The 13,837-nt window shown below is 41.3% G+C and overlaps 1 protein-coding gene across 5 annotated transcripts in view; it reads left to right on the top strand.

Moving 5' to 3' along the window:
- The window catches only part of ABA4 (abscisic acid (aba)-deficient 4), a 70,820-nt gene that overhangs the window by 15,903 nt on the left and 41,080 nt on the right, over positions 1 to 13,837 (top strand). For all 5 annotated transcript variants that reach the window (XM_087672079.1, XM_087672078.1, XM_087672077.1 and 2 more), the window contains 2 exons: positions 2,325 to 2,526; positions 6,028 to 6,140. In XM_087672079.1, the coding sequence (XP_087528205.1) occupies positions 2,325 to 2,526; positions 6,028 to 6,140 (315 nt within the window). The remainder of the gene's footprint in view (positions 1 to 2,324; positions 2,527 to 6,027; positions 6,141 to 13,837) is intronic.

Genomic DNA, 13,837 nt, shown 5'->3' with positions numbered 1-13,837 from the left:
ACAAAATTGGCCCATATCAGCAATGGATTTGTAGCTGGAGTGGTTTGAGTGTGTGGGTGTGTACATGGGTGCGTGAGTTCAAACTTTGAGTACATGTTTGAGGTATCTTTCAAATTTCAAGCCTCTCTCTCCCCCCCCCCCCCCCCCCCTTAAAAAAAAAAAAAAAGCCTCGGGTACACTTCTGAGGCATCTTTCAAATTTGAAGCCTTTCTCCCAAAAAGAAAAAAAGGCCCATATTGTCACTAGGGATGGGAGACGGTGAAACCAGCCTTCCTCCTCGGATAGGGTGGTAAATAACCTGATTAAGCACTATTTACAGCAATTAACGAATTCACAAAACTAAAATGTATACTTTACCATATAATCTTGGACATTGGACACCCTGTTGGCCCCAAAAGTGCTGGTGCCCCTTTCGGTATTTATTTAACTTAATTGAAGAAGTTGATGTACAATGGGATTCTCCCAATCCCTTTCGGTATTCCAACTCCCCTTGCTGTTCAAAATGACCAGAAAGTCTTCAATCTGATTTGCCCCTTGATTCGAGTAGTTAATTGGCATTCACCTGCTTTGATGGAGATGAAAAATGCCCCAAAATCATTGATTTACTGGTCTCTTCATTTGAATTTGATTGAAAACAGCTTCAACCCTATTGAATCCAAGTCTTGGAGCTTCCAATTTTTTGGCACCCTTCCTAAGGCTGGCCGTTGCTGCTAAATCCTAATTTTGCTACAGATTAGGATTTATAACAGAGAAATTTGAAATTTCTTAGCCTTTGGCGATCTCAATGCTGTAATCTTTGGAGCAAGGTTGTAGAAAGGCTGGGAAATGAGAGGGAATGCTGAGGAGAGAGAAAATTTAGACTTTCTTCGTGAAGAACTGAAGAAAATTTGTCATTTACTATTGCTGCCTTGTCTCAATAGCTTGTAGATGCAAAGAACTGAAGAAAATTAGTCATTTAGTGCTGTTGCCTTGTTTGAACAACCTATAGATGCTATCACCTACTGTTGATTGGTTTTCTCCTGCCCGTGGTTGCCTCAAAAGGTCCTCAAATGGCTGCAAATCAAACCAGCAGCATCTCCTTCCTCTCTCTTGCGGGCTAAATACCCTAAAAATGCTTCTCTCCAGCCTCTAAAGACGTTTTTCAGTCTTGCATGGGCATTTTTGACAAGTGGCAGCCTTCCCTAATGGTTTTTCAAGCATTATCCATAATTAAATATTAAATTTTAGTTTTTAAATACTGAAAATTAATCTAATAATTATTTCAGTGCCTTGAAAAATAATCTGAATGGCCAATGAATAAATTGGCTAGGCAACTTCCATTCCTGAGTGTCTCCGTGCTGTCTTTGACCATTAGATTGGCGTTAGATACCATTAAACACCACTTCTCTAGTGTCACAGACTAACACTTTTGGCCAAATGAATGACCTAGTCCAACAATTGGCACTAGATACTACTAAGTACCTACGCGGCATAACTTATAGCAACTTTTGCCTTTGACATCTCGTGATTTCCTAAGGTCTCAAAGTAGTAATTATCAATGTGAAATGGTGATTGAGAAATGTTGTATGAGTTAAATGTAGTAAAAGTTAAAACTGAGGAATCATAAATGCCATATGCCACAAAGAATAAAATCCAATAGTAACTACTAAATGATGAGTTCTTGGATTGAAGACTACAAGAAATAGTACAAGCTAAGAAACAAGAAAACTAGTGGATAGAAGACTACAAGAAACAGTACAAGAGTACAATCCCTATGACACATGGCATCCCTTGTGTCCATCCCACATGTCCCTCCGTCCTGGGACATGTCCCATTGTGATGGACCACTACATGGAGATGCACTCTTTTTGGGATGCATTGGGAACGGGTCCCACGTTTCGGGATGGGTTCCTTGCATTCTGAGCATGCGTCCCCTGTGACTATGTTGTGTGGATAAGATACATTCAACCCTACATCTTAGTACGGTGGCATTGCAATAGCTATGTCCCATAATATGCTAATCAAGATATCATCTTAAATCAAGATGTTCAAGTTACAGGAAGAAGAAGATTAAGAGAAATTTCACTAATTGGCACAAGAGACTCTCCTTGTAGCCCATTGCTGTAAACCCCAAACATTACCAAAAAGGAAGTGGTTTGGATTTGGGGGTGTGCTTGATATTCTCCTACTATAACCTCTACCCTACTTAGTGGCATTTCAAACATGCAACTTTCCAAATGCTAATTTGCCAAAAATCAAAGTCTGTAGGAGCTTTTTGGAGCTTACTCAAAGAACTTGAAGCTTGTGGTTATTGATCTTTGTCAACTTTACTGTGTATTTTGCAGGCATTTCATCTCACGAGGCTTTCAAGGCACATTTTTGTAAAAACTGTTTCCATAGAAAATTATGGCTCAGCTTTGTTTCACAAACAACTGAATGTCTACCAAAAGAATTGGCATCCAATATATAGAGACAGGGACTCTTTTGCAATTCCTTCTCTCTCGACAAAATCCAAGAGACCTTGCAAAACAATGGCGAGTGCTTCAAGTAAGTGAAAGAGTTCCTTGCATTGTGTATATTCAAAATCTGATCTAAGTGTGAGAGTTTCCAGAAAGTTTCAGCATTTTCCTTGTTGGGATTCTTACTCGTTTGTTCTATGCCTGAATATCTAGGGTCTGAGTTCAAGAATTCAATCATTTTGGTTTGCTCTTATTTAAGCTGTGTTCAAGTTTAAAAAGCAGATTGTGTAAAATGAAGTGTTATTGTCTCTTATTAGCTTCCCAACTTTTTTGGAGACTCAAGAACCATTTGTTGATGGCATTTTGAGCATTGAAGCAGTAAAAAGTGAGGCAAACACACAAGGCCTGCTAGTTAGGGTTTTCTCTCTTCTTTTGTTTGTTGGGTACAACCTTTTTGCATGTTCTGATTTAAGATCTCCTGTCTTCTTTGATTTGTTAGACTAATAGGACAATTAAAAATTGTTTCAATCTGAAAAGGATTACTATCTTTAGGCATGTTCTGATCTAAAGGTGAAGAGGAGTGTGATTAGAATGCTTGTGAAAAGTGCTGATCTTGTAATGACACAGGTTAATTGTGGAATGATTGTTAGGGATAATGTAATGAGGACTGCAATAAAAATGATCAGAATTCTCAAGAAGAGCATTAATCTTGTTAAGACAACCCTTTTGCATTACTTCTTCTATGAACATTTATGAATTTCCTCTGTGAGCTAAGACCTGAAAGGTTCTCTTATCTCAAATATTCTCATGAGAGCTCCTTATGAGTTATACAGTTGAGGGCATTTGGGATAGGTCCATTTTAACAACACAACTTATGAAATCTTCTATTAGATTTCCAAATATCGCTGGAAAAGGATTAGCCATCTGCTTTAATCACTATCTAAATGCAATCTTCCAAATTTCACGTTGGAAGTAAGAAATATGAGAATGAGCTGAATGAGATAGTCTATTAAAAACTCCATAGCTATCCCTTGTTTGTGATTTTGGCGATACCTATGAGTATTGTGTGATGCCCCATGATTGTTCATTGGGTCATTAACTTCAGCTTTGCTTTTATAACTTTACTGCTTGAAACATTCTTAAAAGAACTATCCTTTCCCACCAGAATACATGTACTTCCTAGTCTTGAACTTGAAAGAAGGATGTTCATAAGCATTATAATCATGTATTGACTGTCATTCACTCCATCTTGCTTTTGCAAAATGTTGTTGTTGTGGCACTGGCGTGTTGAACTCCACTTTTCTGGACTAGAATGCCCTACTTGGCTGTGAACTGCTATCTCTACCGACCCTCTTCGGCTTCCCATGTATTCCTCTCCTCTAGCGAGCAACTTCAAGTGCCATCAGCACATTGGTTCCGGCCTTCCCCAGCATGGCGTACTTGCATGCTATTGAGCTAAAATATGCATTACTTGCTGATTAGCCTCTTAAACAGCCCCAAAACACACTAAAAATGCTCTTTAGGAGTAAAACCCTAAAATGGGAAGTGGTTCGAGAGTTCAGTGGAAACCCTAAAACGGGGAGCGGTTCGAGAAAGTTTAGTGGAAACCCTAATTTTTGGGGCGCCCTTCCACATCTATAAATAGACAGGTTGCCCCCATTCAGCCATTATCCTTGTTTTGTAGGTTACACTAGCCCACACAGCCTCTGCTGCTGTTGGCGCCCAGTTTCTAGCCCGCAGCCCGCCTCCATCTGCTGTCCAGCCATTATCGACTGCAGCCACATCATCTTCAGCCTGTCCATTGCTGTAGGCGACAGCTCTCAGCTGCTGGTGCCTGCTCCAAACTGTCCCAGATAGCTATTCAGCCTGCTGTCCATCATCTCCAGGGTCAGCCAGCTTGTGTTTTCAGCATTGCAGGCCCTGACACTCTCAGACATTGTTACAGCCTGCTGTTTATAGCAGACTGTGCACAGTTTCCAGCCCCCGATCGGTGGTACACTGCTGCGTTTACCAGTTTCCAGCCTCCAGACTGCTGCGTTTTGGTGACCAGCCTGCTGCCATTCACTATTCAGCACTCCTACACTCCGACTGGTGGTCAAAGACTTGGGATCTGTCTTCGGTGGACGTCACACTCTGACATTGCTCTGCCCTTGAGCACACTCTACACTCTTACATTCATTTACAACATTCATTCACTTCAGAGTTGTGTTCTCTCTCTTCCTTCTTCTGTTTGTGTTTGAGTTTTGAGTTTTTCCTTGTGTGTCTGTGTCTGTGTCTTTGTGTTTCTGTCGTGGTCGTACACTCTGTGTGTCCTCAGTGCAAACCCTAGCAGTCTTCTTAACATGGTATCAGAGCCGGTGCTCTTGTAAAGACTATCCTGCGGATATTGTTGAGAGCTAGTCTTTGTGCAAGGCACATAATACGACTCATAACCAAACCACAATGTCCTAGACACCTTCTTCTCCAGTTCCTATGATGTCTTATCAGGCTTCTCCATCATTGGAGGCCCTGAGACGGCATTATGGACTCGGTGAGGAGGATGACACTCCACCTTCACCAGATTTCACTAACATGACAGAGGAGGACTTTGAGGAGCTATCGCAACAAGTACGGTGATGTTTACACCCCTCCTACCAGTTTTGCTACCACATTTGGACCAGTTGGTGAGGCTGACCACCTCTCCGATCATGGAGGACATACGGCATTCGGAACATTTGGCTCCGCCAGGTCCAATGTTAGGTTTGTACAATTCTTTTGTGTTGCATGAATCCAAACCCTCGCCTGTTTCTTCTTTTGAGGTACAGGATCCGGATGGCTTTGCGTATGTAAACTTCAATAGAGGGGCTCATAAAGTAGACGAAATTCAGGTACATCTACAGCTTCTGTTTCATCTGAGCATATTACACACACTTCTCACTTCCCTCCCATCCCACCCTCTTCTATATTACACCTTGATCATCTCTCATCATCTTTCCAAAAACAGTTGTACATGAAAAGCTGCAAGATAATGAAAACTAGACCAAATTGTTCAAATCCTGATACCTTGTCTATGTTAGACACAGCATAAGTATAAACCCCGTGGACAAATTTAGCCGTTAATGCAGGCCTCCAATCCTAAAGGTCTTGATAACTTATTTTAAGACCTCAAATGCACAAATCCATGTGTGCACGAGGGATTGAATGCAATGATACATTTTGTGCTTTATTTTGGTGGGTCCACAACACTTTAACGTTTTTCAGTCCCAATGTGAAATTCCCTACATGTGGCAGTTTTTTCTGAGTTTGAGTATTGGCTGTTTCTTGTGGTGTGTTCAATTTGAGTCTTTTTTGTATCATAGAAAAGAAAATTCTATTATTAAATACTAAGGGAAAAAACTTTCCCAAGTTAAAATCACAAATACACCCTTTATAGGATTGCAAAAATATATCAGAAATAAGGAGTCTAATTGATTGGAGTCTTTTCCATGTTATATTAACATAAATTCCATGTATTATGCCTTCTTTAATTAAAATGTAAATATCTTCAATATTATGTTTTTGTAAAAGATGGATGGCTTTCCAATGATTAAGCAAAACTTTTTCTTTGTAGTTCATACACTTGTACGACCTTCTATTCAAGTTGCTGGTACATTATTTACATTCGGTACAGCATTTGTCGTTCCTTTCTACACTGTCATGATCCTCGCACCACATGCAAAATGGGTAAGCTTGTGTTACGTATTAAAAGTCATATCTCTATTAAGATTTGGTCTAATTTCTTCATGGTGGTGTTTTTTTGGACATTCAGCAAGCATTATAAAATGATAGCCTCTTGCCATCCATTGAATTTCATGACTTAATCTCCCTAAAATATTAAATTTTAATGTATCAGCAACATGGGTTTTTGTTTTCATTACTAGTGTTCAGAAAAAACCTTGAGACTTTTGTGAAATGTAGTCACACCTACTTTTGAGTTTTACCAAAAGGCTGTTGTCAAATTCATACCAGAAAAATTCAAGCAGTTTTTTGCAAGAAAGAGTCCCAATGACTGCATCTCTTTTCTGGAAGCCTAGAGACAAAATGAATTGACATTACCACACATCTCATTGGCAGCCAAACATCTTCAGCAGATTCTAATGTGGAGATTTTGTGACTTGCCATTGTAGCCACCAACAAATAGTGACAAACAATACCAAAGAAAATTTCCTTGTTTAGAAGATAAACATGACTCTTAATAGCACTAAGATGAGCTTCCACCACCTATATACCTTTAAAAGGGATAGAAAATTGGGAGAGATAGGAGAGGCCATGAAAATGAAATTAGAACAATACAAGTAGGAAATCAACTAACTGATACTGAGTTAGGTTAACCCAGTGTATTTACATATGCCCAAGTAAATTGAGCTTGACTCTTAATACTTCTGCTTCAGCTCAAGTAAGTTACTTTAGTAAAGATATCTGCTGCTTGGTCTTTCAGCTTCACATGGATTAGATCAATATTGCTTGCCAACATAATCTATTTGAGTAAATTGTAGTGTACCTCAATGTGCTTTGCCTTGGGATTGTACACTAGATTATTTGCTAATTGTGCATAGTTCATGTTATCATAGGAAAATTTGATTGGTTTATCCACAAGAAATCCCAAATCCTATAAGAGCTTTTGAACCAAGAAACCTCATGTGTAGCTAATGCTACTTTTTTGTACTTTACATGTATATTAGAGAGTGCTAATGCAGGTTGCTTAGTACTCCTATGAAAATGCGTTAGACATGGGAGCAAAGTAGAGGCGAGCATGAACAAGACAAGAATGATGAACAAGAACAAGAATAGATATGAGAACCAAATCTATCCTAAGTGTAGAGATATCAAGTACATACCAAGCAAGGTCACACTCTCCCCAAGCTCTCCTAGAACGTCCACACGAGTGACTAATGCAGGAGAGGAGAGGCTCATATATATAGAGAGAGAAAAGAGGGTGCCTTAATGTAGAAAAGTGACCAAAGTGAGTACGCAGACCCCAAGCCCAATCCCAAGTACAGGGTCATACAAGCCTTGCATAGTGCACAATGTTGACACCCTCTCAAATTGTGGGTGATTAATATAACAAAGTAAGAAAGATATCTAGAATGTCCACCATGTCCCATACCACAATGCCCACTAGAAGACCACATCATAGATACACAAGCCAACAAATGCACCATATTCAACAGAGCATTGGCCAATGCCAGGTAGGCCTCAGAATAAGCACCAAATCATGTTGATCCTACTCCAACTTTGATCATAGAAGAGCAGCAGTGCTCAACCTCATCCTGCCTTGTCAGGCATAGCTTGTCAGTTTTCCATGAAGCAAAGATCCATCACCTCGAGCCATCCTTTCAAAGTGTACTCTCATTTGGATACAAGACATGAGTAGATCCACTCTTATGTCATTGATTGTCATGGACCTAGAGTCAAACCAGCTCTAGAATTTCATACTTGCCAGATAGTGATACCTACATGAATCCATAGGCAAAAGTGCCTTAAATGAATTTGAGAGTATTCTCAATATCCTTGTCTAGTCTAAGAACACATCAGTGTCACTCCACTACTATAGGTAGAGTAACATGGGATGGCCATTTTCTAGCTTCCCATCCTAGTTGCGTCCCCATGCTAGCACCCCCTCTCATGGTTGTAGGGGATGGTGATTCGTGTTCCTATACTATAGGACAGGATCATTCCCTTTAACCATAGAATCCGTCGAAACTTGCTATAGAAGAGTCTAGAAAGAAAATCTCTTGAAGTCCCACCAACCTTCCATAACCCATATGTACTTAGACATGCTACAGGAGAAGCAGCTATACCTCTGTGTCACAAAAGCCACCATGACACGAGACAATGACAATGAGCGAGAAGCATCCAAGTCAAAGCCAAGAAGTCATAGCTCGATGTAATAGGAGTCTATCCATAATTAGAACTAACCATGCCAATAGAGAAACCAATGACCCCTCTGAAGAGATCACCACCACGGATATAGTTGCATGATCATCATGGAGTAAGCACTACAACTCCTCATTAGTATAACATAGGTAGACCACCACTATCACTATAGGAGAAGCGTCACCAAGAGTCCTCAATAACCGTGAATGGAACACACCGTTCTCCAAGAAAACCTCAAAAAAGCACTAAGGACACAAAATAGATATGCAAAGTCGAGGTTGTGGTGGGAGTAGAAGGTAGAAGAAAATCTATAGCTATGGACGGCGCTCTCTCAAGCAAACACTTAACTCCCAAGGAGCACCTCAAAGAAACAAAATTAGGCCATGGTAGATGATACACGAAATCATCGAATAGAAGTGCCATCTATAAAGACCATATGCAATAAGAAAGTAGTGAAACATTGATACCTTAGATCACTGGGAGGATCTTGGGAGCAAATGATGTCAACAAACACTGTCACTCATTTGAACTAGCCAAAACAATACACATGCAACATGCAAACCAAGTACAATCAAGTTATGGTGCATATACACTCGTGACAAACACGAAGCTGAATACAATGACTTAGCATACAAGAACACCCCTGAAGGGACCTGATGCTCAAGTTGAAACCAAAGTCAAAACATCGAAGTTCATGTTGGGGAGTGAAGGTGCATGTGCCTAGCTGCCCATGTATTAGTTACACTGATAGTACCCGCACCGTGTATTAGTTACTCGTACACTTGTACACTACAAGTGGCAGGTGCCCATCATTGTCACTTCATTCTTTATTCTTTCAGTAACATTTGAATAAAGGGAAATCCGGTCACAAATTGTGATTGTTGGAGTTCCCACATCTTGTGTCTCTCTCTCTTGCTCTTGCTCTTGCTCTTGCTCCTTCCACCATAACTCTTGCTTCCGCTCCATGCTTGCACTTAAGGGCTCACTCCCTTCAACTGGTATTAGAGCCATCTTTCCCGAGAGCTCGAGCCATTGCACTAGCTTTGAGGAGCTCATACCTTTAGCTTACTTCAGCCCAGATTTGAAAAGCTTTGGCTCTTCATTTAGGGCAGCCATGGATTCTTCACCTCGAGGTATACATTGAGCTCTATCTTTTACTTGGCTTCTTCTCCCCCTTTGAGGCTTGTTCCAGGGCATTGCTTGGTCTACTAGAGCACCTCGGAGTGCTTCTGGAGCTTCAATACCATTAGCTACAGCAGCCACATCAGCAAGGACAGCCAGTGTGATTTGCACCTGGCTGTCTTGCTTCTTTTCCAGCTTCATCCCACCTCTTCCCAGTTGGAGGCATACCCCCTAGTGAGGTTTTGTTGTTTGGTGTTAGTAAATTGGCTCATGAGTGAGTCTATGCATGTGTATTTGTGGGTTATTTTAGGCATTTTTCCAATGCCTATTTTTGTGGTTCCCGACATTTTCTAGTTGGTTGACTTTATTTTTAGGCCATCATGATGCTTACCAACCTGATGTATTTTAGGCATCATATTTTACCTATTTATTTGTGGGGTCCTCCTCCTCAGTTATTCATCACTCAAAGTCTTCTAAAGTAGGTATTGCGAGAGAGAGAGAGAGATCTATTAACGTCTTGAAAAGGCCAGAGTAGCCTATGAGACCATAACCAATACAACTAGTGTCATTATCTCTCATCAGATAAGAAGAGATAAAATTTATGTGTAAGTTTACATGGTAGATTGGAATGAGAAGTATGGAAATTGAAAAAGTTGGTAAAAACTAAGTTTAAAAAGATCAAGAGTGTAGAGTATCTCCCTCTCAGTCTATGGAATCCACCAAGACTCTGCAAACTACCTCCGCCTAAGTCACCGCACCAATCTGCCTCTGTAACGAGCAATCATGATGCGAATGTGGTGCATATGGGCATGCCTATGTTGTCGAGTAGGTACTCTAGGGCGTCGTGCTTTGCGTAGCGTTGAAGCTCTGACAACTGTGATGCCTCTTGATGCTATATCTTGACAACGCTTATCAGTAGGAGATGTAGTGTTTGGGGTGGTTATGGGTGGGGATTTAGCTACGCTGAAGTAGAGTGTAATTGCTCTCTGGAGGGGTGGATGATGTTGGGGTCGCCTCCTATCCGGTAACAATAATGCTTTGTGTCGTTGGAGCACCAATAAGAAAAGGCCCAAACATCTTTGGTCCTCATAGTCCATCACCCGTCTTAGTGGTCCAAAGCCCTTCTTAAAGAGGCAATGATAGCAGCCTCGGATATCATAGTATACAGTACATCTACAAATTTAGTGCTCCTCCGTCTCTGGCTCCCATCCACAAAGCTGGCACATCCTCTCTATGGCTGCAATATGGCTCCATCGCCCTGTCTCAATCATCAGCTGATGCGATGAGGTACGAATCTGACCAATAGCAACTCGGAGTTTGTGGGAAAGTTGAGCATCCATGTGTCTCGGCCTCACTATGAAACTGTCATGAGAAAGCTATAAGAAATGACATTGGTATTGTGTTGTTTTCGTGCCTAATGGAAAAGGGGGACTCGGACTAAGTCCTTTCTGTTTCCACTTTAGTGATGTTTGCTCTGATCACACTATTCAGCTCTGCACGACTAAGGCTCAAAGTAGGGCAATCAAGGTTGTAATCAAATGGTGGCAGTCTATCTGTACTCATGCCATGTAAATTCAGCCACGTGCTCATATGTGCATACCAACGTTGTCTATCTCCCTTTGCTGCAAGCTATCTTGAAGACTCCAACACTACTTTGGGATATCGGTCTTTAGGGAGCTGCCATATCCTCTAGAGGAAAGTAATTGCTTGGAATAATGCCTCAACTACCATGGGTGCAACGCCTAATTTTGCTTGGATGATCTCTTGTGGTATCGAGGCTTTTGCCCTTATCAAATGTGCTATCATCATGACCAACGGTCTTTCCATGTGTTCCCAACCATCATAATGTTGTGCTTCTGGTCCATCATAGTCCATAAGTGACATCCGTCTAGTATGATAAAGGCTTGGGCCCCAAATGGCTGCCCCATAGAGTAGTGTGGGGCATAACTAAAGTGTCAAAAAGCCACAATTTGGTATGAGGCTCTTGAAATTGTATGTGTGCATACTGCCGCTCTAGAGTACCCAAAGCTGCATATGCCCATGCAAGCCTAGCCTCTGAAGTCTCCTTACATGAAAACTATGGCCCCTTGAAAGTGATCTCGAGGTATACCTATTGTCTAACCATTTCCACAGACTTACTGTCATACATAAAGCGGTGCTTTGAGCATGTCACCCAAGTTGTTGAGGTGTTAAAGACCATGATTTTAGTCTTTCCAAGATTAACCTTGAGACCTTTATCTTCACAGAACACATGCAATGCATCTAGATGCCGTTGTAGTCCCTCTAGTGAATTTGAGATAAGCACCATATCATCAGCATATAACAAAATTTGGTATGAGTACCCTAGCCAAGCTGGCTCCCATACCATGCCATCTCTGCATGTAATAAAAAATCTCGCCAATGTACAGTCCAAACAGCAAATGAGAGAGGGGACAGCCTTGCTTTATGCCCACCGTGCTAGAGACTGAGTCTGTTGTGCCTCGAGGCAGTTGTTGACTCACTATTGTACGTATGTTTGGTGTTTGGATTCCATTTTCCGAGCATATTTGCGAGTTTTCTCTTTGCATAGTTCCTCTACTCTTGTGAGTTTTCTTCTCTCTCATGTTGTGTAGTCTAACATCGTGGCCTTTGATTTAAAAGCTCTCGGCACTTGACAACCTTGTGGACTCTTCCCTGGCATTGGTCTTGTGATTCTAGGCATCATTTGAAGCTCCCAGGATCAGCCATTGGCTCACAGTTTGTGATAGTTTGCTATCATAGAGTTCAAGACAGCACTTACTCATTGTCTGGAGGTTACTTGCGCTTCCCAGGATGTCTATTTGATGCTAGATCATTTGGGGATGCTATGCCAATTTATACTTAATATTGAGTGATAGATTTAAGGGGATTCCTTTCATGTGACCTCTCATAGAGAGTGGTTTCACTCCTATCGCAGTACGACTAAATTTGTTTGTTTGGATAATGATCTGGCATTAGAAATCATTGGTATTGGTGATGTCCAGTTGTAGTTTGGTTTAGGTAGTGTGCTCACTCTTCATGATGTACGTCATGTACTGGCTCTCACGAAGAGCCTTATCTCTGTTGGCACTTTGGATGATGTAGGTTATGTTGTTTCTTTTGGTAATTGTATATGGTGCTAAATCTAATACTCTCTATTCCTTGCTCATATTTAGGTTAGGTCACCATGTTTTGGCAGTGGATGTAGTTTCTTGTGTATCTCTTTGGTATCGCCACCTTTGGCACATGTCCTTGAAAGGTATGAAAATGCTTATGTGTTTAGAGTATCTTTTGTCCCTTGGCTATAAGTACTTTCAGTCTTGTGATTATTGTTTATATGGTAGGCAGACACGTAATACATATAAAAAGTTTGGTATGACACGCATGGGTGAGCCTTTGGCTCTTGTTCATTCAGATATGTATACGGTCCCATGCCCTACAAGTCATTAGGTGGCACAAAGTATTTCGTTACCTTCATTGATGACTATACACATAAGGTTTGGGCATACCCTATTCAGCAGAAATTAGAAGTCTTGGCTACATTTCAATGTTGGCTTGCTTTGGTTGAGAACTAATCTGGGCATAGGCTAAATTGCCTAAGGCCAAGATAATGGGGGTGAGTATCTCTCTAAAGTCTTTGAGCAGGTTTGTGAGAAGAGGGGTATTAAGTGTTAGTCGACTGCCTTGTACACCCCATCTTAGAATGGTATGGTTGAGCGTATGAATAGGACAAATTAGGAGTAAGTCCACAATATGCTTAGCCAGGTAGACTTACCACAACATTTTTGGGCTGAGGCAGTTACTAGTGCCGTACACTTGATAAATCGGTTCCCATGTACTACTCTCGACTATCAAGTTACAAAGGAGGTATGGTCTAGAAAACCTCCCTCATATGCTCATTTGCGCGTTGTTGGTTGTGAGGCTTTTTGCCATGTTCCCAAGGGCAAGTGCAATAAGCTGGATCTTGAGTCTAGGAAATGCATCTTTATTGGTTATGGAGATGCATGTGAGATGGGCTACCGCCTGTGGGATTTGCAGGCTTGGAAGGTTATCCACAGCCATGATGTTTTCCATGAGGAGAAAATGCATAAGCAGCTTGAGCATGTTGTTGAGGTATGCATGGTGATATTTCAGAAGGAGCCTTCTGCTATTATACAACCAGCTAGACAACCTGCAGCTGTGGCTAATGCGCCAGTGGCCCAGGTCCTTGATGCTCCATAGGATGTATGTGCCCTATATCCTGTTTTGAGATGGTCGACTAGAGATAGACGACAGCCTCCACGGTTTGAGTCCTCTGGATTATATTATGGTGGCAGATGCTAGTGAGCCTCTTACTTATGATGAGGCTATGCGTAGAAGTGATAGTTACTCGTGGGAGAGGGCCA

This window comes from Lygodium microphyllum, chromosome 29 (genome assembly GCF_053477565.2).
Source record: "Lygodium microphyllum isolate KBCC chromosome 29, Lygodium_microphyllum_v1.1.10, whole genome shotgun sequence".
In the NCBI taxonomy this organism is placed as follows: domain Eukaryota; kingdom Viridiplantae; phylum Streptophyta; class Polypodiopsida; order Schizaeales; family Lygodiaceae; genus Lygodium; species Lygodium microphyllum.
Note: the sequence above shows the minus strand (reverse complement) of the source record. Positions and strands in the feature narration are given on the sequence as shown.